We start from the raw sequence: 26,142 nt of genomic DNA on the forward strand, positions 1-26,142 counted from the left end.
AAAAGAAAGGTCAGTAGATCATTGACGGTTTGCAACAGTACAGGCTTCATTCACGACAGCTTCTGGTCTTACCAGAATGGAGGTCCTCAGTGCGGAAAGTGCACCCGAAAGGAAATGAGGGACACACAGGACATTCACAGATCTTTCTATAGCAGGCATCTGCATATGGCCAACATAGTCTGAAAAGTGGGCAGCAATGGCCGGGGAAGGCGGGCATGGCCAGCAAACCGGACAATGCACTGACTCACAATATACCTCCAAACAGTGTCATTAGCAGCAAAGCCCCGGAAAATGATTTCTCTTTCCCAGGCCCAGAAATGTCTGTAATGGCATGCAGGGGCTCAACTTACACCCCATGCTATTGGGGATAAAACTCAGTCCTATGAGGACTATATCTCAGACTGGCAGCCACCACTTTCGCTACACTGTTGATTCTTCTCATCATTTTATTTTGATGGACTGCATACCAGAGCTGAATAAAGCAGCTGCAAAGGCAATACATGCCCCTATAACTCAATTTCTATGATCCACCTGATGATTCTGCAAAGTATGTATGAGCAGGACCCACAGGAGTGACTCTGGAAAGCTTTATATATATATACAATGCTGATGTCTGCTTTGTTATTATGGTTGAAATTGAGGCTGTGTTTGTGAGACTACTACCCTAAAGTAGTAGGCTTTCTTAAGGCTCTAGGAAGATATCAAATACAAATGGTGTACCAAGCTTAGCAGCAGGCCTTCTGAGCTTGTAAAAATTGAAATGTTCTCATACACTGAGTAGAGCAGGTATTTTATGACACAAACACTAAATCCTATGTCATTAGGGACTCAGGAATCAGACCAATGGATCGAATAATTAGACCACTCATATCAACAAGCACTACAGACACTAACACAAATGAAAGACTATCAAAGCAACTGCCTGAGTTGTGTCACGTGATTTCTGTATGACTAAAGGAGGCAGCATTTTGAGATTTTCTCTGACTTCAAGACACATTTTTTTTCCTGTAGTAGTGGGTAGAAACACCCAGTGAGTATTAAAAATAAAACCACAGATGAAAAAGCCAAGAAAGAATACATGGTTTCTTTTAAAAAATGCATGTTATTGCTTTTGAAATGATTTTGCTTAAAGATGATTGGTTTTGCTCTCCCACAGCTGTAGATGACTGACAGTCAAGGTGCAATAAGATGGGTGACCCAGAAAATGAATGAATTCTATTTCAGATTTGTATAGTGCCTTCCATAGTTCATACTGAGCCAAAGAGCTTCAAACAGAACCTCATTTATGAAAACTATTAACCTATTTTGAAAAGACTTACTCAAATATATCTAAGATGAAATTTTAAAAGTGATGCCATTTCTGAATATCTAAATCAAAGCATCTTAAAAGCAATGATCATAGCAAATGAAAGTTATGTTACCCATCATTCACTTCTTCTCCCACAGCTCAGAGACACAGAATGGAGGTAGCAAACAGAAAATTAAAACTACAGAAGGGCTGGAGTATATTAAAAATTGACAACACTCCTAGTACTTTTCTACATTTAAAACTGGTCCTGAAAAGTACAGGTGTTCTGATACAGAAGCCCCCTGTACACTCGCAGGTGCCAGGAAAAATGATTTTTACACATATAAGTAAGCCAAGATGAAGAAAAAGGAAATATATCCAAAGTGTGTATCTTTCTAGCTGCAGTGTGTGACTGGATGGCTTTATCTACTTGTATCTGAGCTACTGTGAACAGCTAATAGCCCAACACCATAGCAATTATAAAATACCATCCATAGCTACGGTTTAGCTAGGTGATCAGGGATATTTTTAATTGCAAATAGCTACTCTGATTGCACCAAGTCAGCAGCTTTAAGAAGTTAACATGAAAGAAAATACTGGTTTGTAAACAGCTTATTGTTGTTCAATGCTAAATTCCTTAGAGGGACACTGTCAGGTCAAACTGATACAACATTTACATTTTTAAAAACAAACTTTTACAAAGTCTAAGTCCAATAGAAATAGTATGTTTTTACTGTTGTCATTGTTTGTGTTTTTTTTAATTCTAGTACAAATAGATTTTTAAACAAATACACATTTCCCTATTGTATTTTACACCCAAACATTACAGCACTGTGCTAAAAGAAACTGAATATGAAACTGATTAGAACCTGACTATAAACAAAACTGAAAATTTCAGTGAAATGTAAATTAGATTTTTATTATTTCTGCTTTGGTAATCTATGCTGTAATTGGTGATAGATATATTTTCAAGAAAAAATTCCTTTCCTATGATTTTAAATTGTGCATTGTCTATTAAATTTTTCTTATGATCCTGTAAACGCTTAAGCACATATAGCTCAGGAACCAACCCATGCAACAAACCTCGATGCCAACTCTGCCCACATATCTACACCAGTAACACCATCACAGGACCTAACCAGATCAGCCACACCATCACCGGTTCATTCACCTGCACGTCCACCAATGTAATATATGCCATCATATGCCAGCAATGCCCCTCTGCTATGTACATCGGCCAAACTGGACAGTCTCTAAGGAAAAGGATAAATGGACACAAATCAGATATTAGGAATGGCAGTATACAAAAACCTGTAGGAGAACACTTCAACCTCCCTGGCCACACAATAGCAGATCTTAAGGTGGCCATCCTGCAGCAAAAAACCTTCAGGACCAGACTTCAAAGAGAAACTGCTGAGCTCCAGTTCATCTGCAAATTTGACACCATCAGCTCAGGATTAAACAAAGACTGTGAATGGCTTGCCAATTACAGAACCAGTTTCTCCTCCCTTGGTTTTCACACCTCAACTGCTAGAACAGGGCCTCATCCTCCCTGATTGAACTAACCTCGTTATCTCTAGCTTGCTTCTTGCTTGCATATATAAACCTGCCCCTGGGAATTTCCACCACTTGCATCTGAAGAAGTGAGTATTCACCCACGAAAGCTCATGCTGCAGAACGTCTGTTAGTCTATAAGGTGCCACAGGATTCTTTGTTGCTTTTACAGATCCAGACTAACACGGCTACCCCTCTGATACTTAAGCACATATGTAACTTTATTCATATGGATAGTCCCATCGAGGCCTTCCTATTTTAGGAAAATACATCGTCTTAAAAAATGTGTTAGCTAAAGCATTGTAACTAACATGATACTAAACACAATTTTGCCCTCAGTGAGGACAAAGAGTTCCATTTTAAAACATGTCAGTAGGTCATGGCTACCCCAAGTTGACCCCTCGTTAGAAAATCAGAAACTGTATCACTTTTAAAGTTTCCATCTTAAGACATGTTTGCCTGGGTAGCTGTGAGCAGCTAACATGTTTCAATATGACTGAATTGGTCCACACTAAAGGCACAACTACTTTCTACGTAAGTAGAAAATATTAGTTAGCACATTGTCTAACAGTCATTTTTTTCCATTGTAGACAAAGCCATCAAAGTCATTGGGGCTCTTCACATGAGTAAAGTTACAGACACACTTAAGAATTTGCGGGATCCGGGCTGGTATTTCCATTGCAGTACACTTACAACAAAATCATTTATCTTTACATTAGTAAAGAAAGGAAATAAGAAATATGTTTTTATTGAAAACACTGTCTGGGGCTATCCACACTGGGCAATTGGGCATTGTCTACAACTGATTTCATTTTCATTATACTGCACTGACAGCACAGTCATTTATCTTTTTTCAGCTCGCTCTCCTTTTATCTCTCTTCCTTATGTTTCTGTATTTTTTCCTCTCTCATGCAATGTTGCTGAATGCTGATGAGCAGAAAATGGTACAAAATCCCAGTCAGTCTCTTTCAGGTGATACGTTAAAGGTACTGAACATCCAACTTTTTCATTTTTGGGTTCCCATACAGGCTGGATAAGTGATGCATATTTTTCTGGCACTAGCCAGATATAGAGATTGGTTAAATTCTGCAATAGCTTTCCATTTCCAGCCTAGATGGAATTTTCAAGCAACAATTATATGTTTGGTTAGTTGGTTGGTTGGTTTTGTTTTTGTTGTTGTTGTTGTTTTGGTTTTTTTTGTTTGTTTGTTTGTTTTTGGTTCCTATTTCCTTTGTGTTAAGGAGATATGGGATTTCGCTGTGAATGTAGTTGGGGATGTAGTAAGGAAATGAAATTAGTGTCCAATGTGACAATAGAAAGAATTTTCCACACCAAAAACAAAAATCACTGTTTAGTGTTTTGTGTTAAAACTATTTGTACAGTATAGAATTTGTGGCACCTCTGCAGCAAACCAGGAATGAGGTAGGAAATTTAAGAAAAAAAACTGCCCACTTCTCTTTACTTAGCATTTAGTGAATTTACGTCTGTGCTGCGTTATATTCTGCCAGCAATCTATGTATAACACTGGTCTACAATTTTTGAGAAGTCATCTGCTTCAGAGATAAAATGTGCTATTTATTATATATTTTGATGTGCTGAATTCAAATATGACAATTAAAACAACAGATTGGCTACTGTTTCTAAGTTATGTAAGTTTTTACATTTTATGTCTATGTATATAGTGTAGATAGTAGAGTTTTAATCATAAATTGTAAACTTAGGTCTTTTCATGTGTTTATGGTTGCTTTACATGATAATATTTCACTTGTCCTGTTTATGTAACACTTTAAAAATCAGCAAAAGGGTTATATAAATAAAATGTATTATGAAACAAAAGGCAAAAAACTATTATGTACATAGTTTAGTCCTATTCAGTGTCTACTCGGCGCTTCTTGGCTTGTCTCTTGTATTCATTAAATGGAGCATCTATTGTCACTGTCCAGCAATAGTCTGCAAGCATTGATGGGCTCCATTTGCCCTCATAGCGTTTCTCCATTGTTGCAATGTCCTGGTGAAATCGCTCGCCGTGCTCGTCGCTCACTGCTCCGCAGTTCGGTGGAAAAAAATCTAGATGAGAGTGCAAAAAATGTATCTTTAGTGACATGTTGCAACCAAGGCTTTTGTATGCCTTGAGGAGGTTTTCCACCAACAACCTGTAGTTGTCTGCCTTGTTGTTTCCGAGAAAATTTATTGCCACTAACTGGAAGGCTTTCCATGCCGTCTTTTCCTTGCCACGCAGTGCATGGTCAAATGCATCATCTCGAAGAAGTTCACGAATCTGAGAACCAACAAAGACACCTTCCTTTATCTTAGCTTCACTTAACCTTGGAAATTTTCCACGGAGGTACTTGAAAGCTGCTTGTGTTTTGTCAATGGCCTTGACAAAGTTCTTCATCAGACCCAGCTTGATGTGTAAGGGTGGTAACAAAATCTTCCTTGATTCAACAAGTGGTGGATGCTGAACACTTTTCCTCCCAGGCTCCAATGACTGTCGGAGTGGCCAATCTTTCTTGATGTAGTGGGAATCTCTTGCACGACTATCCCATTCACAGAGAAAACAGCTGTACTTTGTGTATCCAGTCTGCAGACCAAGCAAGAGAGCAACAACCTTCAAATCACCACAAAGCTGCCACTGATGTTGGTCATACTTTATGCACCTCAAAAGTTGTTTCATGTTGTCATAGGTTTCCTTCATATGGACTGCATGACCAACTGGAATTGATGGCAAAACATTGCCATTATGCAGTAAAACAGCTTTAAGACTCGTCTTCGATGAATCAATGAACAGTCTCCACTCATCTGGATCGTGAACGATGTTGAGGGCTGCCATCACACCATCGATGTTGTTGCAGGCTACAAGATCACCGTCCATGAAGAAGAATGGGACAAGATCCTTTTGACAGTCACAGAACATGGAAACCCTAACATCACCTGCCAGGAGATTCCACTGCTGTAATCTGGAGCCCAACAGCTCTGCCTTACTCTTGGGTCGTTCCAAATCCCTGACAAGGTCATTCAGTTCACCTTGTGTTATGAGGTGTGGTTCAGAGGAGGAGGATGGGAGAAAATGTGGGTCCTGTGACATTGATGGTTCAGGACCAGAAGTTTCATCCTCTTCCTCTTCCTCATCTGACTCAAGTGAGAATGATTCTGGTGCATCAGGAACCGGCAGTCCTTCTCCGTGGGGTACTGGGCGTATAGCTGATGGAATGTTTGGATAATGCACAGTCCACTTTTTCTTCTTTGACACACCTTTCCCAACTGGAGGCACCATGCAGAAGTAACAATTGCTGGTATGATCTGTTGGCTCTCTCCAACAGGGCCGCCCAGAGAATTCAGGGGGCCTGGGGCAAAGAAATTTTGAGGGCCCCTTCTATAAAAAAATTGCAATACTATATTCTCCTGAGGGCCCTTTTGGGGCCCACGGCAAATTGCCCCACTTGCTCCCCCCCACGGGCGCCCCTGGGAAAATTAACCTTCCGCATTTCGGCACAAGCCCAGTTTTGAGAAAACTTCTTTACAAGGTATCACTGGTTCTCAGAATCAGCTAGTGCTAAAAGGCACTAAAGCTCATTAAAAGGGTTGGACAAATATTTTCCATCAAAATTTTTTCTGGATCGAAAACTAGGGGTTTTTAAAAAGCAGAAAAAAATAACGGACAATGTCTGCTTTCCTTCAAAATTTGTTGTTTTTTTTAATTGAAAAGCTGAAATTAGTCTGCCAAAACCTGATCATGGCTTGAGGTTTCAGAAGTGTGTGGCCAAATATCTGCTGCTTGCTGTGTTTGATTGTTTAAATAAACAATAAAAAAATTCTGCTTTAAAAAAAATTCCAAAACTTTTGAACCACCTCAGTTTGTAACCAAACGCCTGAGGCCCATCCAGGCAGAGATTTTTCCAGGTTTCTGATACTCTGCTGGCTTCCTTGACTCATATCTGTCTCCATAACTTTGGGTTCATTTAGGTTAGAAAATAAGAACAGCCATACTGGGTCAAACCAAAGGCCATCCTGCCCAGTATCCTGTCTACTGACAATGGCCAATGCCAAGTGCCCCAGAGGGAGTGAACCTATCAGGTAATGATCAAGTGATCTCGCTCCTGCCATCCATCTCCACTCTCTGAGAAACAGAGGCTAGGGACACCATTCCTTACCCATCCTGGCTAATAGCCATTAATGGACTTAACCTCCATGCATTTACCTGTTTCCTAGAGACTGGCTCCATGTGGTCCCTCACAAACTGGAGACGGTTACTGTGGGTTTGTCTTTAGCATAGCTTATGTACATACTCCACAAACTGAGCATTTGAGCTTGTTCCAGAATCTGGGATGAGCCTATGTTGTCAAAACTGAAATGCTCAAAATAGCACATGCATGTGAATGGACACAGGGTGCTAAAATTAAATTAATCCAGGGGTTCTCAAACTGGAGGTCAGGACCCCTCAGGGGGTCACGAGGTTATTACTGGGGGTCGTGAGCTGTCAGCCTCCACCTCAAACCCCACTTTGCCTCCAGCATTTATAATAGTGTTAAATATATAAAAAAGTGTTTTCAATTTACAAGGGGGGGTCGCATTCAGAGGTTTCCTATGTGAAAGGGTCACCAGGACAAAAGTTTGAGAACCACTGAATTAACCCCTCTGGAGCCTCAGGGAATGCAGGGGAGTGGGGGTCTCCCTTGGTAGGGTTGGGAAGGATATTGCTCTTCTCATGTGATCCCTCCCCTAGTGGCTAATTTTAAATGAAGCTACCCTCCCCTGACATGAATCTCCCTATGGCACTGAAATTAAATGTAGACTATAATTTGGCATTTGAGAAGTGAAAGGGATGGTAGCCCTAATGGAAAAGCTAACAGCTTGGCTCTCCTGCAAGCCTCAAACTGCTGAATGAGCTTTAGGGTAGGGAAGGCTGTGCCTCCCAAACAGCCTGGCCCTGCCCCCTATCCTACCTCCACCCACTTCCTGCCCCCGACTGCCCCTCTCAGAATCCCCGACCCATCCTGCTCCTTGTCCCCTCACCGTCCCCCAGAGACCCCACCCCCCCAACCACCACCCTGCGACCCCACCCCTGCTCCCTGTCTGCCCCAACCCCTAGCCAACCCCTAGAACGCCCACAATCCAACGCCCCCATTCCCTGCCCCCTGACCGCCCCCCCAACCTCCGCCCCCTCCCTGTGCCCTGACTGTCCCCGGGACTCCCTGCCCCTTGGCCAACCCCCTGGCCGCAGCCTCTTACCCCCGGTTCCCTCCTCACCCGGAGCCTCAGCGCGTCGCTGAACAGCAGTGCAGTGTGTCTCCGGCGGGGCCCGAGCTCCGCCCCGCTCAGAGCCGCGAGGGGCGGGGGGGGGGGCTGGGAGCTCCACACCGAGCGGAGGGAGCTGAGCTCAGCCTGCAGCTCGCAGCCCCGCCCCCCTCACCACGCGGCTCTGAGCGGGGCAGGGCCCCGCCAGAGACACGCTGCGGCGCTGTCTGAGGACGCCGCTTGACGCGCTAAGGCTCCAGGAGAGGGGCGGAGGCGGGAGCCTCAGCTGTTCTCTTGGGGGCCCCTGCGGAGCCCGGGGCCCGGGGAAAATTGCCCCAGTTGCCGCCCCCTCTGGGCGGCCCTGCTCTCCAAATCATTGGCACTGCAAAAGGCATAGATTTCCTTTTCCTGTTCAACCACTGGCGAAGATTTGTTCCACAAGTGTTGCAGCATATGTGTGGGGCCCACCTCTTGTCCTGATCTCCAATTTTGCAGCCAAAATAAAGGTGATAGGCTTTCTTAACCATAGTGGTTATACTGCGCTTTTGGGGTGCAAAAGTCACTTCACCACAAACATAGCAGAAGTTATCTGCACTGTTCACACAAGTACGAGGCATCTCTGCTCACTTTGGCTAAACAGAAATGTGCCCTTTGCAAAATCAAACACTGACAAATAAGAGAGCACGACACTGTATGATTTCTAGAGCTGATATAGGGCAATTTGTTCAGCAGAGTGATGTAAGCTTCGTTATGATTGCATCATCCATGACTTCTAGGAATAACATGATGCAATTCATATCATGTATGACGCAATACCAGCTTCAGATTGCATCATTCATTGTTTTGCCTAAAAAGCAAGTACTATCCAAACCCAGTCATAGATTTATTCATAGATCCAGTCAAAGATGTATTTTAGTCATTTCTGGTTTAAATTGAGATCCCTTCCCTTTATAACTCACTTATCCTCCGCTATTCCCAAGTCAAGGGTCGTATATACTGACCCAATAGCATAACTTGAAAACTAGAGCCAATCAACAATTTTAAGCATCATTTTCATTCTCAGTGACCCAGAATTAGTAAAGTTTGACTACATTTATTTCAGAAGCATTTTGGCTATAGAGCAGTGTAATTAAATGATACACAAGTCTCGGCTCAGACCCAGCCAGACTGGCCCATCTGGCCCAAGCATCTCAAGATTTTTAGAACAATGAAAATAAAATCAGAGGCCTACATTTTCAAAAGCAATTAGTGGTTTTGGGTGACCCAGTTGGGACATCTTCAAGAGGTCTGACTTTCAGAGGGCATTTATGAAAATGAGAACCCTTTAAGGAATTTAAATTTGGGCACGAAAATTTAGGCCAGAAAACTCCAAATATGTATTGCATATTTTTATAATAGGTTGGAGGTTTTAAAGAAACCATCATTTCTATCCTACCCTCCTCCTAAAATAGTTTTAAAGTAATTAAACATTCAAATAATATCCAAACGAAACTTTTTCTTAATTGCTTAATATTTTTATTATGCAATTTTACACTCGGTGGGAATTCTGCTTGAGTAAAGACTGCAAGAATGAGCCCTAAATAATAGTTAGGTTATACTGACTAAAACATGTATATATAGGATTGATAATGTGGGTCACATCTGTCAATGGAAGAAGTTGGCTCAGAAACACTGAAGTTAATAGATTTGAACCTGCTTACACAGCAGTGACTTGGATTCTATGTCCCTTAACTAACAGTCTGTTCACAGCTGCCTTTATAGTCTTAACTCACGATCTTGTGCCCACATACTGAAATTGTCTGAGATTCATTTTCAATATTACCATGGTAGCGATGGCTGGCCTTGAGCCTCTCCTAAATATCACCTACTGACTGGCCAGGCCAGCTCAAGCAAAGCTGGTGATTCCTGCCAAGTTATTTGAAAAAGTCCCCATTACAAAACAGAAGATTCAGCTGCCACTCCCCTACTTGTCCTAAACTTTTCTGCCATGCCAGCAGAATCAGGATTAATAAATAAGTAATTTGTCCACAATTGGTGGGTGTGTGTTTGGAAAGAGTTAGTGAATATGGTTGATGGTGGTTTATTGTTAAACAGGAGGATGAGGTACCTTTGAGAGATGGGAAAAGGGGGGGAGAGAGAGAGAGATCACAATCCCTTAAATGGGCTTGAGTTGTAATCAACACATAGCTCTCTATCAGCATGAAGCAGTTCAAGAGACCAGATGTTGGGAGGCAGCCACAGTACTAGTAGAGGAAAAGAGCCAAGGATCAGTCTAAGAATCACCAGCAAGGAGGGGTCAAAGTTGTGGTGACGGAGCTCAAAAAGTAGGGATTAGCACTTGAACTTAGAATTGTTTACCAGAACCAATCATAGAGACTTCAGTAGGTTTGCCCATTGCTAGAATATGACCCACTGTATCTGAAAAGAAACATGTTTTACAGCAGATCGTTCTTGTAGCGAAGTCCCAGTGTGGCTGCTTCCTGGATTTCAGCATATATGTGCCAAAAAGTAGCATCAATCATGCAACCTCAACGTGGGGATGGGTTGAATAATTTAACACTCACCCATATCTGGTACCATTACAGTACATATGTATCTATAATATAGGGCTCTCTATATGTCTTTTTACCCATCAACACATAAATATCAAAACTATGACAATTAGCATCTCCATGTAACCAGCTGTATTATGATTCACTAATCCTTTTTTCCTTACAATACTTTGCAGTAGCATAATCATTCTTCAACCCTGTGTGAGTCATCGGAGTATTTTGTAGTAAAGACAAATGTTATAATATGCCCTATTGTAACCATGCAAATTACAAATCTTCATTTCCATACATATTTTTGCTTTCTGTTTTTTTTCTGCTGCTCAAGCAGCTTTCATGTATATACGAGTGGGAGTTTCACAAAGTTCTTTCCCAGTAATTCTGAGAGTGGGCCCTCACCAACTTCTTTAACTAGCTGTCAAAGGAAAGTCCTACCTATTGAAGAGCTTCAAAATCAGTTTTGAGATTTTTCAACAGCTTCTTAATCCCGGGCCACTACTCTTCATTAAAAAGTCTGCCCCCCATCCTCTTCCTCATGCATATTGTTGGGCTACATCATGACACAACATCACTGATACAGGACTACATATCCTCAGAGGTTGTGAAGATTGTCTAGACCACGTGCCCTGGTGTGTTCATGCATAGTGTTGAATGATTTCTCCTCTAGGGATGGGTCAAGTTGATGTGCAAGACCTCTGGTTGCATTTCAGACTTGCTTTTCTACACCAATGCATCATGTACTCCCTGACGAGCAACTGTTCTGCTGCCCTGGCATGACCATTTCAATACACCCTTGCTGTGCTCTCACAGATGTTTTTTTCTGTTTTCCAGTAAAAAATGTAGTAGTGTTTACTCTATCTCACGATGTTTTTTTACATTAAAACCTACAAAATATGTGTTACCAATTTGTTTCCCAATGCATAGATTACAATATAATTTTAGATTTTCTGCTCCCATTAACTAAATATAACAGCCAAAAATTCCAATTGAGCCCAATTGCCTTATCCCTGAGAATAAATACTAGCCAGTTCTCAGCAAAACAATCCATACCCCTGGCTTTTTTCAACATGAGAATGAAATACTGCTCCACAGATCATGGGTTAAATAACAGATCATGATAAAGCATACTAAAAAACACAGCCACTTTGGGAATTCTAACTAAATCTCTGCTAGAGAAAAGAAACTATTTCTGGATGAGGTTCCAAAAGAGCACCTGCTATGTCTTCCAAAAATATAATCGATATAGAGAGATAAACAAAGACCTCATTTCTCAGTAATAACCAGTATAACAGGAATGTTTAAAAAAAATGTACGTGCAACAATATATGCACACTTTTGCATGAACCAGAACTGCACACACAAAATACTCATTCAAGTCAGGGATTTGCAAACACATACCTTTATATAAATGCAACCTTGAGTTCAGCATACACAACTTGGGCATGTGCTCATAGGAGTGTTTCTAATAAAGGGCAAAGTCTACTGGTGGATTTGCTGAAAGGTGATTTAAATATAGTCTATTGGGGGGCTGAAACACTCATCTGATATTCTTTGAGTTTATTCCATTTTCTACCTCCAGAACTGCATGTCTACCACATTTCAAATGGGGATGCATGGGGGAAAAAACACATAGGTTGGTCAAAAAGGGTAAACCTAGTTTTGGGCATTGCTTATTCAGTTTCCATAGTCTGAAAATTATTTAGCAAAACTGCATTTCAGGAGGGTACGTTATTTTATACATTCAATGGGAAATGTTGCCCTTTACACCTTCTGTGAGGTAGAGCTGATTAGAAATTATATACATTTAGTAGTATACATATTCTATATATGCTACTGTAAATGAACCAATGCACTTTAGTTTGCATTAATATTACTAATTTGGGTATCTGATTTAGATACTGTATAACTGTATATCAATTACTTGGGTTAAACAAAAAAAATCTGACAACTTTCTGAAAGACATAAAACTGGCTCCCATTTGTTCTTGGTATTTAAAGGGAAACTATCAATCCACCCCAGAGCACTATAAAATTTAAAGTGTGTAGAAACACTCCTCAGTACAAATGTAGTAAGACATGATCTGCTGCTGTTCAACCACGTGCTGTGATCCAGTTAGCTCTACGTAGTTGAGTAGGTATATGAATGAACAGATGGGAGACCTCCAAGGAGCATATCTATGGTGCTGAAAGTGGGGCTAATAATTCAATAGGTGGAACTCTGTCCTTTGAGAGAATGCCCATCATGTATTAATTCAGTTGCTTCCATCTTTGGAATAAGAACTCAAACTGAGGTTTCACCCAGTTATGGCCATTAAAACTACCCAGCACTTTTTGTAAAAGAAGAGGATTACAGAGGTGTCCCAGCCAAATGTCAATCTAGGTAATTACATTCTGCCTTCTAGATCCCCTGAGCAGTTTCAAATGAATATGGTATTATTCTTAACATCCTGTCCTAAACTGCTAAACAGCACTGCTGAATGCTGTGAAAGAACTGCCGTCTTAAAACCTTGTGCCAGGTTTCAGTGGTATTTGGAGTGATCAGTATATATCTATTACCCTACCTGCTCATTTATTAAAAATATGGGATTTACTACTTTCTGTGGCATGAGGCTAGGATTTATGAATGTGACACTATAGCTCTGTAAAGTTAAAGGTTACACAGATCCTCCTCATCTAAACTAATCTCTACATGATTTGAATAAGTCTCCAACCCAGAAACGAAATAATATCTGACATTAGTTACAATATATAACTTGTTGACAAATATTTTTCAGGATAATCCATGGTGGGATAACTTTTTTTGTTACACTTTAAACCCCTTGTCTTTCAGCAGAAACATAACCTGCTTCAGATAATGCTGCTCCAAGTAAGAACACAACAGGCTCAATTCTCAGCTCTGGCTGCTTTCTCAGCAACACAAAGGAGCCAGAAAGCTACCCTAAAAGGAGCAGCTTAGGAATCCCCCTGACACAGGAGAATCCTTTCCTTGGGTGGACCAAAGCCAGTATAGCCAGTTCTATACCACCTGTCCCCACCTTGTGTGTAGGGGGTATGCCATGGATGTGAGGGGATGGGCAGAGTGCATGGCACTCTGTCAGATCATCAGAGGCTTCAGTTGTTGTTACACCAGAGACTGAAACAGACCTCAGAGCCACCTTTCCCCTCATTCTCTCTCCACAGCTGCATAGTGTTTACACTGAGTAAATAAAACATACTTAAGTGTAGCCTCAGATATAGGGTTAAGTTACACTGGCCGGGAGAATCTGCAAACCATTCCACCAACTGTCCCTGCACTTTGGAAATGTACAGCTATGATAGGAAAGAACTCATTAAAAGCTGTGCCAGCCTGACTGCACATAAAGATCTGCAAACAGGTAGCTACATTGTGATGCCCTCCCAGGTGGATGAATTTTACCACAGAGTTTACAAAAGCTATTCTGTTGCATCTGTAACAATAAAATAAAATATATAATAAAAATGGAGACGCTCCTCAGCTGGTGTAAAGAGGCATGTTTCCACTGAATGCAGAATCTTTCCAAGCACAGCTTCAGAGGAAAATGTACACATTCATCCTACTTGTACTCAAAAATAACTAGACAGCTTTAAAAAAAATCACGTTGGACAGAAGTCAAGCTTAGAATTTAGACCGAACAGTGATTGTTTCAGAAACCCGAGTGCTCAAAAGGCGTTAGAATGTAAACAATTATGCATCCCTAACTCCAGGGACCATTGACGCCATGCTACAAAAAACAAATACTGTACACTCAATTCCTGTATGAAAAGTATGATTTAAAATGTACTGAAACTTTGGAGGAGAGACTGCTTTATAAATAAATAAAAGCACGCATCACTCTCCTGCCTCACAAATACTGTATCTGTCACTCAAATAGTTGTCAGCTAAGACACCTGCCTGAGCAATTCCATGAAGTTGCTGTAGGTGCACAGGATAACGTTGGTTTGACAGACAGATGTTCATGCTGGTGCAGGAATATGCTCACCTTCATGTTGTCCTGGGGTGAGATCTTTCCTAAAGATTACGTTTTGCTTCACTTTTGCTTTTAAAGGAAGAGTTTGGCTCATACAGAAACCTTTAAAGTAGTGTATCTAGCTAAAAGCCTGACCCATTTCTGACTGATGTCAACAGCAAAACTCAGGTTACTACAGTGGGAGCTGGATCGAGACCTTAGATAATAAGTGAGTGATGTCAAATAATTTGGTAGTTCAGTAGAATTTAAAAGAACTAAGGAAGCATAAAGGGACACTGTATAGAAAAGGCATAGTATGATACACCCACAGCCAGAATGCTTGCATTTTACTGAGAGCTATATTTTCACAGCTGGGCCTGAGCAAATCATAGATTTTTTTCAGTTTGCTGTCAGTTCTGAGGGGGAAAAAAAATCAAGACAAAAAAAATTCCAGTTTGAACCCAAAACCAATTTTTTTCAAATTTTCAGCAAACTGAAAAGTAGAAAAAAATCCTTTTGGGTTCAATAAACATTGTATTGGACTTGAAATAAAACATTTCGTTTTGATTTTGAGCTTTTTTAATGTCTTAATTTTTTTTTAATAAAAGGACATTTCTAAACAAAAAGAAATTTCAAAGAAAAAATTTGAAACTGTTTTCAGCATTTTGGAAATGTTGAAACAAAGCATTTAATTATTTTCTGAATTTTTTTCTGAACAAAACAATTCAATTAAATTGACGTGAATTCATGAACTATTTCAGTGTGACTGAATCTGCGTTTTTCACCAAATACTGGTTCAGTTGAAAAATTTTGCCTAGCTGCAGTCACAGTCTTTATTCAGCTTCACAGTGGAACAACAGAGAATAAGGCCCCCCACTTGCTCCCCTCCTCAGATTGTGACTCCAGAGCTGGAGAAAACAGAGACTCTTTTCTACACTTTGTGAGTAAATAGACAGGGAGAAGGTGGGAAATGGAAGGTGCCCTGGCTCCGCCCCCACTACTTACCAGCCAGAGTAGATGGCCAGGTACACAGAGGGGAGTAAACTGGCCCATTAAGTGAGGTGAAATAATTTACTCCACTCTCCACAGAGGAAGGGGGAAATAGGGAAGGAATTGTGGGTGAGTTTCAATCCATTCTCTGGTCTGCTCCTGGTGGTGGTGTGCCACATGCCACCCCTTATTAAGGGCCAGTTGTAAAGATACAGTCTACCCTGAAATGGGAAGCTGATCTGTGTTTGTCACATACTTTTCTTGCTACTGTTTGCATGGCTACAGGATTTAATGCAACATACCTTATGTATCCCACAGAGCAACTGGTCTTGGCTGCCAAAAAAAAAAAAGGCAGTTCACAGTTTCCTTTTCATAAGTCTTTCTATTCAATGACATTCATTTCAGAAAGCAGCAGAGAATTTATGTTAATAAAATAAATTTCACATTTAAATACTGCATGTGCCACAATTGCTGACCCAGGAGATTTTTTAAAAGAGTAAGCACTATACGTGTACAGTATTTTCCTGGTGCATTCAACTTGCAAATTCAAGCAGAGATCAATAACAATAGATTACAAGTTTGCAATTTATGTTTTTTTAAAGGGTGCCCTTGCATATTCAGTTTAACATGGGTGCTGATCAGACGTTTCTGTTTGTTCATGGCTTGGGAATTTTTTTAGCCCATTTCTTATTTAAAAATTAATGTCCTAACAGTCTTTTTTCAATATACCTGCATGAAATAAAACAGTGGACAAAGTTGGATGTGGTAAAGTTTCTAGGATTACAATTCCTTGTGTTAATGTCTTAGGGCTCTATCCCATTTAAGTTAACAGAACTACTTACGGAAGTAAGTACTACACCTGGCAAAAAGTGTATGCAGCATCAGTCCCTTTTTATTGTTGTTTTACAGTCACTCAGTATTAATCAGTAAAAAGACACAAGGACCTATGTGTGTATATTTTTAGTTCAATATTACTTTATAAGTGCCATGCTTACAAAAGTTTATTAAGCACAGTGCTTATAAAATTTTTGGTTTCTAATGAAAGACTTTTGGGAAAAAAACATTTTTTGAAGACCAATGAATAAACAAATATACTACCACAGGTCTATTAGTGCCCTAGTACATGGGAAGATTAGGATTTAAAATCTACAAGGCTATCAACTTTCAGAACTCAATCTGGTACTTTACAGAGATACCTGGCTTGTATGTAGGGCCCTACCAAATTTATGGTCCATTTAGATCAATTTCACAGTCATGGGATTTTTAAAATTGTAAATGTCATGATTTTAGCTATTTAAAATTACACAGTGTTGTAATTGTAGGGGTCATGACCCAAAAAGGGTCGCAAAGTTATTGTAGAGGGGGTGTGGTACTGCTACCCTTACTTCTGCACCACTGCTGATGGTGGACTGCCTTCAGAGCTGAGCAGCTGGAGAACAGCGGCTGCTGGCTGGGAGCCCAGCTCTGAAGGCAGAGCCACTGCCAGCAGCAGCACAGAAGTAAGGATGGCATAGGATAATATTGCCACCCTTATTTCTGTGCTGCTGCTTGCAGAGCTGGGCTGTCAGTCAGCAGCCACCACCCTCCAGCCGCCCAGCTCTGAAGGCAGCAGTGCAGAAGTAAGGGTGGCAATACTGTGACCCGCTTAAAATAACCTTGTGACACACACCCCCGCATCTCCCTTTTGCATCAGGAGCCCCAATTTGAGAAACGCTGGTCTCCTCTGTGAAATCTGTATAGTATAGGGTAAAAGTACACAAGAGACGAGATTTTACGGGGGGAAACCAGATTTCACAGTACGTGACACATTTTTCATGGCTGTGAATTTGGAAGGGCCCTACTTATATGTTTATCTGATACACATGTGGCCTCCCACTGGTTAGGGATGAGCTAACAAAAGTTTATTTTTTGTTTAAATATGGGCCTAAGAGGTAAAGTTCAGGTCAAGAACTGAACAAAATTCAAGGAAGGGGTAAATCTGAGGTTTTGGTTCAGGCCAAGCTCTATTGTTGACAGCCCATTGGATTTCTCTGCTGTAACTGATTTTCTCACCCATGAAATATCATTTGTTCTATTATTTATTTATCATTATCAAAGCAATAGTCTCTGATGGAGAGGATATTTTCTGGGCGTTAATAACTGCCAGCTGGAGATGAGGGCCTAAGGCAAAGCCTCAGGCCTTTAACCATGGCAAGTCATTAATTGATAGGAAATGCCTGACCCTGAGGTCATTATTGCTATTATATAAAAATATTAACATTTTTAAAATCTAAAGGAATTCCTGTTATATGCATTGGAAAGTTAAACATTGAATTTTACGATGCCATAGATATGGGGTTCCGTTTAGAGTACTGTTTTTTTCCTAACTGCTAATGACTAACATAGTAACCCGTGGGAAAGCAGGACATATGCGGGATACCTTATTAAGGTGGCATTATTTGTTGTTTATGAATAATACAGTATGACTGAAATAATGTCTGTGACTAACCGATAGTTTATTTTATAGCTAGTGGCAGTAATACAGTGTGGTAGCACAACCCAAGAGCAGGGCAGCATTTGTTTTCAGCATGCCTCATCTCAAATTTTCTTACCTAGATAGCAGTTTTCTGTCAGGTGAAATTGCTCTTTGCTGATGCTCCATAGCTGGTGTCACTAAGAGGACAGTGAAATACTTTACACTTGAAGCCAAATAGCAATCCAGCAGAGTTTACTTCAGAGTGCAGAACTGCAACCTCTCTGCCCAAAGCCATGGCAATGCCCATAGACATCTGGTGCCTCCCCATGCTGGGAGGGGCACTTGACCCTGCATGCCCCCACGATGTGTCACCTCTGCTCACACCTCATATTGTCCCCTCAGCCAACCTGTTAGTCAGGATCCACAACAGAATAGTTGTGGAAAGGGAGTGGGGGCAACAACAAAAAAAGCCATACTCCTTTCTCCTGGCTGAACTCACTCCCACAGCTATTCTTCTCTCTACTCTCACTGACTAGTCAGATCCCCACCTGCTTCCTACTGCTCTTCTCTCTCCCTATCTTCCCCACTGCTGCTCCTATTTATCTAGTGCCTTCTCCCCTATTCCAGTTGCATTCTTTCCTCACTCTGCTCCTCTCCATACCCAGTCCCCCTGTGAGCAGCAGTCACTCAAGCACTTGTAAGCCACTAGGCTGTACTCCACCCAGGGGCGACGGAAACTCCTTAAAAAGGGAAGGCCCACCAGCCCCCGAACCATAGCTCCGCCCCCTTGCACTGCCCCTTCCTCCTGAGCCCGAGCCCCTGTGCTGCCCTTTCTTCACAGGGCCCCGCCCCTGCTTCCCTCTGAGGCTCTGCTCCCAGGCCATTTCTTCCCCAGAGGCTCCACCTTCTGCTCGCTCCTCTTCACCCCTTTCCCCTTGTCGCTCACCCTTATAGCCAGCAAATGATCTGGTGGTCACTTTTAAAAGTGATGAGGCCCTGGCCCCCTGGCCTGCCCTGTTCCAGCGCCCCTGACTCCACCCACTCTTCATGAGCAAACAGGGTGGAAGAAAAACATCCCAGTACCTTCCCTTCCCGGCTGTAAAGAAACCCATATCCCCAGCTAATACCTCCCGGTCTGTAAACAATTACCCATCCCCTCCACTTGGAGTGAAGGGCAAGAAGCTGGCAGAGAGAAGTAAGAAAGGAAGTCAGTGGAGTGTGACTGGGGAGTGGCATGCAGGAGGGAGTGTGTTTCTATGTCTATCTGACTGAGGAGGAAGAACAGAAAAAGAGAGGGCTGGGGAGAAGGTGGCACAGGAGAGCGTGAAGGGGAGTGGGAAGGTGGCCAGAAGAAAGAAAGAATATGACAGGGATGAGAGAGAAGAAAAAGAAGTGGCAAGGAACTGAGGGGATGGGTCAAGACAAAAACGAAGGATAAGGGAGCGTCTTATGGGAATGTCAGGGATGGTGCAATATGGCCCTGAATAGACCTCACGATTTTCCCCTTAAAAATGGTAAGTGGTGTATATTTGATATTGTGAGAATTATAGTTAGAGTATTGGAGAGTTTAAGGCCAGAAAGGACCACTAGATCATCTAGGCCTGTGTATCACAAGCCACCAACACCATCCAGCACCCACACACTAAATCCAACACTGAAATTAGACCAAGGTATTACAGTCCTCAGGAGATTAAATTATTGCGTGTTACAGGCAGAGAATAGAAGAGACTGAGGTGCACCAGTGTCCAAGGCCCCTACTGTGGCAGGGAACTCATTAAGTGAGATGATCCTGGCAAGTGACCCACATCCTGTGCTGCAGAGGAAAGCAAAAATGGTCACTGCAAATCTGAATTGAGGGAAAATTCCTTCCCAACTCCACATATGGCCATCAGTTAGACCCTGAGCATGTGAGCAAGATTCAGCCAGCCAAACACCTGAGAAAAAGAATGGTCAGTGCCACCTTAGAGCATTAGTCATTTCTGATCCCTTCCTGACCAGCTAAAACCTTGAAGCATGAAATTTTTAGGAACATTAGACATAAACCAGAAGGGACCCTCAGGGCTGCTCAGCCCTTCCCTCATCTTCACAAGCAATCCCATCACACATTCCTACTCATAAATTTGTCCGGCACTCTTAAAAGTAATGAAGTTGTTTGCTCCCACAATGCCAATTGGGAGGCTTTCCAGAACCTCATGGCTCTGATGGCTAGAAAATGTATTCTAATTTCCAGCCAGAAGTGTATAATTATCTAACAAAATTCAGACAGTAACAAGGTATGTGGAGAATGTAATGTTTACAGGTTGTTCTAGTGCAGGAGTTGGCAACCTTTCAGAAGTGGTGTGCCGAATCTTCATTTAGTCACTATAATCTAAGGTTTCGTGTGCCAGTAATATATTTTAACGTGTTGAGAAGGTCTCTTTCTATAAGTCTATAATATATAACTAAACTATTGTTGTATGTAAAGTAAATAAGGTTTTAAAAATGTTTAAGAAGCTTCATTTAAAATTAAATTAAAATGCAGAGCCCCCCCGGACTGTGGCCAGGACCCGGGCAGTGTGAGTGCCACTGAAAATCAGCTCACGTGCCGAAGGCAGCACACATGCCATAGGTTGCCTACACCTGTTCTAGTGGAAGAAGCGGAAGAAGAGAAAGGGCCTCACTATGGTTCAAAAGAAACTCCACAATTTCTGTATTTTTCCTTGCAAGGCTCACAGCATGCAATCACTATATCATACAGCCTTATAACACCCAAAGAGATGACTTTGTTTCTGAAGAATGTGCTCTGGAATGGACTCTGGTCAGGCCTCATGTGGACTGAACTTTTATGCTAATTACTCACATGGACTGAACTGTGCTCCTGAAAGCCTGGCATCCCTTAATTCCTTGTTTTCAAATGCATATTAGTCTTTGAACTGTATAACGATGACTAAATGTGTGAGTGTGTGTATGTAATAAGTGACATTTCATAATTAGTAACAATTTTCATTTTATTGTTTAGGAATGGGCTATTTTAGCTACTCAAAGTTAATTTCTATTTAAGATTAAATTAAAACCTGTGATGGAATCCATTATCAGGCCATGTGCATTGACCTGGCTTGAAAGGCATTTGGATATTGGAATGTCATTCTTTCAGAGGGAGGTTCAACTACGAATCCTTAATCCCTTTTTTAGTATGAAGCCAGCTGTTAATGTAACTTTTATTCCTTAGGGAGTTTTAATTGCCCTTGATCCTAACCAGAAAGTGTTCAGTACAGCAAGACTGATCCATAAGAACAGAAGAGGCATCTTATTAATTTGAAAGCTGTCAAGTCACAAAAGACACAATATTTTTTCAAACGTTTTCTGAATTGAAATTGAGTTCAATAAAATGTCGGACTGACAGTACTTGAGGAGTGAAGTTGAGGAGTGAAGTTCTTTATTTATCCACAGAAAAACTACCACATAAGTTGCACCAGTTGAAGCAAGATTCCTTAAATTGGGAAAGTGCTTCAACACTAGCACTTGGTGAATTTCCTTGACTATCCATTCATGTTTGTATGTGAATTTGCTTTGGTCACGCTTTTGTGCACAGTTTCTATTAACATTTCAGTGACTCTATTTTACTGGCAAATTGTTGTGAAGAGAAACTTTCAAATTTGCATGTGCCAGTGTTTGGGAAAAACAAATGTTAAATCCACCCTGGATGTGCCTGTGCACTCTTTAAATTTGAGGGTATAGAAACAATAACACAGCTTATTTTAGCAATCACATAGAAATAATACATCTCAAATCTGAAATATTTGCAATCATTCCACACCATAAAAATGCAGAAACATTCGTTCAATAAGTAAGAATAAAAATAAACTGAAGGTGCTCAACCTCTCATATATTACTTGAGCTGAAAAAGAATCTAAATTTATTTAATGAATTATTCAGTGTAAATCAGTCCCTCAGGTCTGCTCACTTCTGAAGCACCACAGAAATGGGTGCAGTATAAATGATGAGCACAAGAGAAAAAACATTGAACAGGTGGAACCATCCTCTGGGCTGAGAGAGTATCTCAGCATACCTGGCTGTTCAGTCCTTGTCCTCTCTGCTGGGACTGCCAGCAAGGGTACTGTAGCGAGGAGGCATGGCCTCCCGCAGACACGGAGGGAATGCCGCAAGCCATCTGGTGGGTGGAACCAGGAAGGCCACGCACCACATACTGGAAGCAGAGGGGCGGAACAGGAAGGGTAAGTATAAAAGGCTGGCTGAGCAGCTCATTGAGGAGGGAGCTGCCGAAGGAGACACATGCTTCTTCCCTGCTGCTGGAGTGGGACACCAAGGAGAACCATTGCTGCCCCAGAGACCAGCATGAGCTTCCAGAGAGCCCTGTCACTCCCAAACCTGAGGAACTGCTGCTGCTACCCTTGGCAGTGTATTCCAGGGAGACTGAGGATGACCCCTGGACACAGGTACACCCAAGGGGAAGAACAGGAAGCAGCCCAGGGAAACCAAGCAACAGTCTGGTCTAGAGCTGTCCTGATACAGGGTCAGCGTGTTGCGGGAGGATCCCCACTAACCCAGTGGTGGATCACTCCGCCACTGTTAGGGCCTTGGGCTGGGATGTGGAGGAGTTGGGCGGGCCCATGTCCCCCCTGCCATGCCATCCTTGGGGTGGCAGTACTCCCCTTCCTCGGGCCTCCCGACCTGAGCCCCATAGACTGTGAGTGGCGCTCACCCCCCAATCTAGCCCTCTTTTTTAAACGCTGAATCTATTTTTGTTATGCAGATTAGTTTGGCAAAAGTGAACAATTTTTCTGCAAATCCAACAGAAAATCTAAATTGACAGTATTTTGAAATCGATTTAGCTGACAGAATTTCTCATGTATATTTTGGTTTGTGATACAATTCTGCTGTACTTGATATTTGTAAACAAAAACAAAACTGACAAAGGATTTTTTTTTTAAAAAGGCAGCAGCTCAAGCAACCGTGTCATAATCAGAAATCACAACTCTCAGAACTGTTTCCTTCAACCTGAGACTCCAAGTGAGGAGTGCAGGAAAAGTCACACTTCTAAGCAAGAGATCTAAGCAGGAAGGTGCATTTCCACAACTTTGTGCCCGCGAACAGCATACCAAACTATGCATCAGTACTGAAGGATGGTCATTGGAACTACATCGGTATTATTGCACACTGTCTGTTCATTGCTCAATGATTGTTAAATTGAAAAGGCCAGAGAAAAGTTCAAAAAGAAAACTTCAGAAAAAAAATTAAGCCTAAATACAGTAATGTACTTACAGGCTTAAAGTCTTCTCAGGAAACTTGTCCTGGTGAGGTAGCATATTCTGAAATGTATCAGACATGCCAAAACATCAGGAAAAGCTAAAAACAGAGCAAAGGCTCATTATTCTGAAATAAACAAGAAACTTTATAAGTGTTAAATAAGCAAGTACTCTAAGCACTGCTGGTATCATGTTTCCTTACAAAAAGCAAGAATTTTCTAAAAACAATGCAGAACCCAAAGGTGTAGCATTAAATATACTTACTACAACCCCATTCTTAGTGGTAGTCTCCCGGTATGTAAAGTTGCACACTGCCCAGGCCAGGTAATACGTGGACATGAGAGGGGTCTGCGAAAAGTGATCCGTAACCCATCCATCTTCCTCAAAAACAGAAGTTTCCACTGGCATATTGGACAAAGATAAATAGGTTGCTTGATGCTTGATGCTGATTTTGAAAGTGGCCTTGTAGATGGGCTCATCAAAGCAAGGAAAGGCTTTTCTGGCATGAGTAGGAGAAAACTGGGTAACACCAAGAAATCTGGAACATAAACAAAAAGTAAAAAAAAAGACATTACTGACTTCTTATGTGCAGCGCTTGAGTCATGGACATACTACATAATATTGCTAGAATATGGTAGTTTACCAAAATAAACACAACTAAACTCTTAGCAGCAGCAAAGCACAATCCATGTACTACATACTTCTAATCCTAATAGCTCTGCTTTGATGTAGTTGTTCTTGGCATAAATTCTCTCCACATGTTCTATAATGCAATCCATGTAATATAATGAGACACAAATTTGCTAGAAACAACTTTACAGACATCGCACTGATATTCAGTAAAATACTGTCCCTTCTGTTTTTACTTTGTGTTCTGCCACCAGAGTTTTGTTCAGCAATATATGAAAAATGTAATCAATATTGGTTTGCAATGTAAAACAAATAAGCACGGTCTTCAGTTAAATCTAGGATTTAATGACCTTCAGGGATCTCACTGTATACTGATAAGAAAACTGCCTTTCTTTGGACATAATAATATATGTTCACTTAGCAGACCCCAGAGGATCATTATTTTCCACTGCTGATTATTTGTGTATTAATTGCATGTAGCTCTCTGAATCACACAACAATCTATTAGTGTTGTAACTACAGAAGTGCAAACAGACGCATTCTGTTTATGTGGGGTTTGCAAGTTTACATACCTAAGCAAGCAATTCAACCTCTACAAGTAAGGATGCTTTTCAGTCTTTTCCCAATAAATTTAATGAAAGAAAAACAATCAACTTAAGAGGTGACAGATGATCTCTTAGAAATATCTTAAAGAATAAAAGGCATTTGAAATATGCTGTACACGAGACCTATACATTTTAATAATGCCACACATACAAGTGTCTTTTCTTTGATACTGTATAGACTTAGATCCCGATCCTGCAAAGGGACACTTGTGCACAGACCCTTGCACCTATATTCAGGGAAAAATCCACCAATGTTGGTCTCTTTGAAGGAACAGAACCTACGTTTACATTTTCAGGGTATGCTTTATATTTTACATGTATGGATTATGAGTGGGATGGCAGTATGGTGTCATGGCATGTCAAATAGTAATATGAATATTGACTGGTTATGTGATTTTAAAGACAGGACATATGTGGCTGGTTTGAATGCTAACAGTTCCTTAACTAGTCATTTTCCGGATTTTTAATGAATGTGTTGATAGGAAATGCCCTTGAGAAATCTTAACAATAAGGTAAGAGTTTTTTGTGGTGGATATCTATTTGATCCAACAAAGACAGTGGAAAGCCCTTGTAATCTTTTCAACTTAAAATAGAGTAGTATTCTACAACATGATTTTCTGTAATTCTGATGGAGCAAAAATAAGATAAGTACCTTAAAAATTAAAGTGTGTATGTACTGACTGAGCTTTTTCACCTTTTGGTTTAGAGCATTTATAAGAACAACACAGAATTAAGTTACTGGCAATTTTATGACACTTTTTTCTTACCATAATAGTATTAAGCTTAATATGTTACTTTTCAAATAAACAAATATGCAGTCATGTAAAATATGTTTCACAATGAGATTATGACCGATTTTCGTAACAGCTAATCTTGTAAAAGGTTGGCACCTCTTATGTCAGTCAGACTTTTGTTATCAGTCTTTCATCCAAAAATCAAAGTCTTATTTGGTTACAAATTACTGAATATTTTGGAAGGAGTTCACTGTATTGTGGCTTTCTCGTCTCATTGTTAAAGAGGGGTTTGTAAATCCAGATTTATGCATAAATTAGCCAAATAGTGGGTTAAGTATTTCTCTCAGTTACACCAATAATAACCCAGATAAATTCTATTGACTTCAGTTGCATTACTCTGGATTTACATCACCTTAACAGAGCAGAATTTGTCCAATAAAGAAATTGACTTTGCCTCATTTAGTCCACTTGCTTAAAATGGGCCTGATTCTGAATTCTTTTAACACCTACAATACCCAAGAACGTCAAAAGGAACTTTGAGTTAACATGAAAGGCAGGACTTGAGCTCGTTGTTAGTAAAGCTAGGACTAATGAACTTTCTTCTCTAATTAACAATTTTAATGAGCTCAGACCCACGGGTAAATGCAAACTCAGGGAATTTTACACTCATTCCGATGATGTCTAAATGAGGAAACACTGTTTCAACAGACTAGCATCTAAAGAATGTTGAGAGTGTATCAATTAAATCTTTAAGGGAATGAAAAATCTCTTAGTCTAATAAAAACTACTGATAAATTCTGTATCACGTGTTTTTTTTTAAATAGCAAGATGTGCATTACTGTATATTTCATTACATTCAATACACTATTGTAAATATGCCAAACTTTACCAA

The 26,142-nt window shown here is 40.8% G+C and overlaps 1 protein-coding gene across 3 annotated transcripts in view; it reads right to left on the reverse strand.

Moving 5' to 3' along the window:
* TRHDE (thyrotropin releasing hormone degrading enzyme) overlaps positions 1–26,142 on the reverse strand; it is a 312,690-nt gene that overhangs the window by 280,615 nt on the left and 5,933 nt on the right. For all 3 annotated transcript variants that reach the window (XM_039520544.1, XM_039520543.1, XM_039520542.1), the window contains exon 2: positions 23,546–23,819. In XM_039520544.1, coding sequence (XP_039376478.1) covers positions 23,546–23,819 — 274 coding nt within the window. The remainder of the gene's footprint in view (positions 1–23,545; positions 23,820–26,142) is intronic.

This window comes from Mauremys reevesii, linkage group 1, assembly GCF_016161935.1.
Source record: "Mauremys reevesii isolate NIE-2019 linkage group 1, ASM1616193v1, whole genome shotgun sequence".
Classification (NCBI taxonomy): domain Eukaryota; kingdom Metazoa; phylum Chordata; order Testudines; family Geoemydidae; genus Mauremys; species Mauremys reevesii.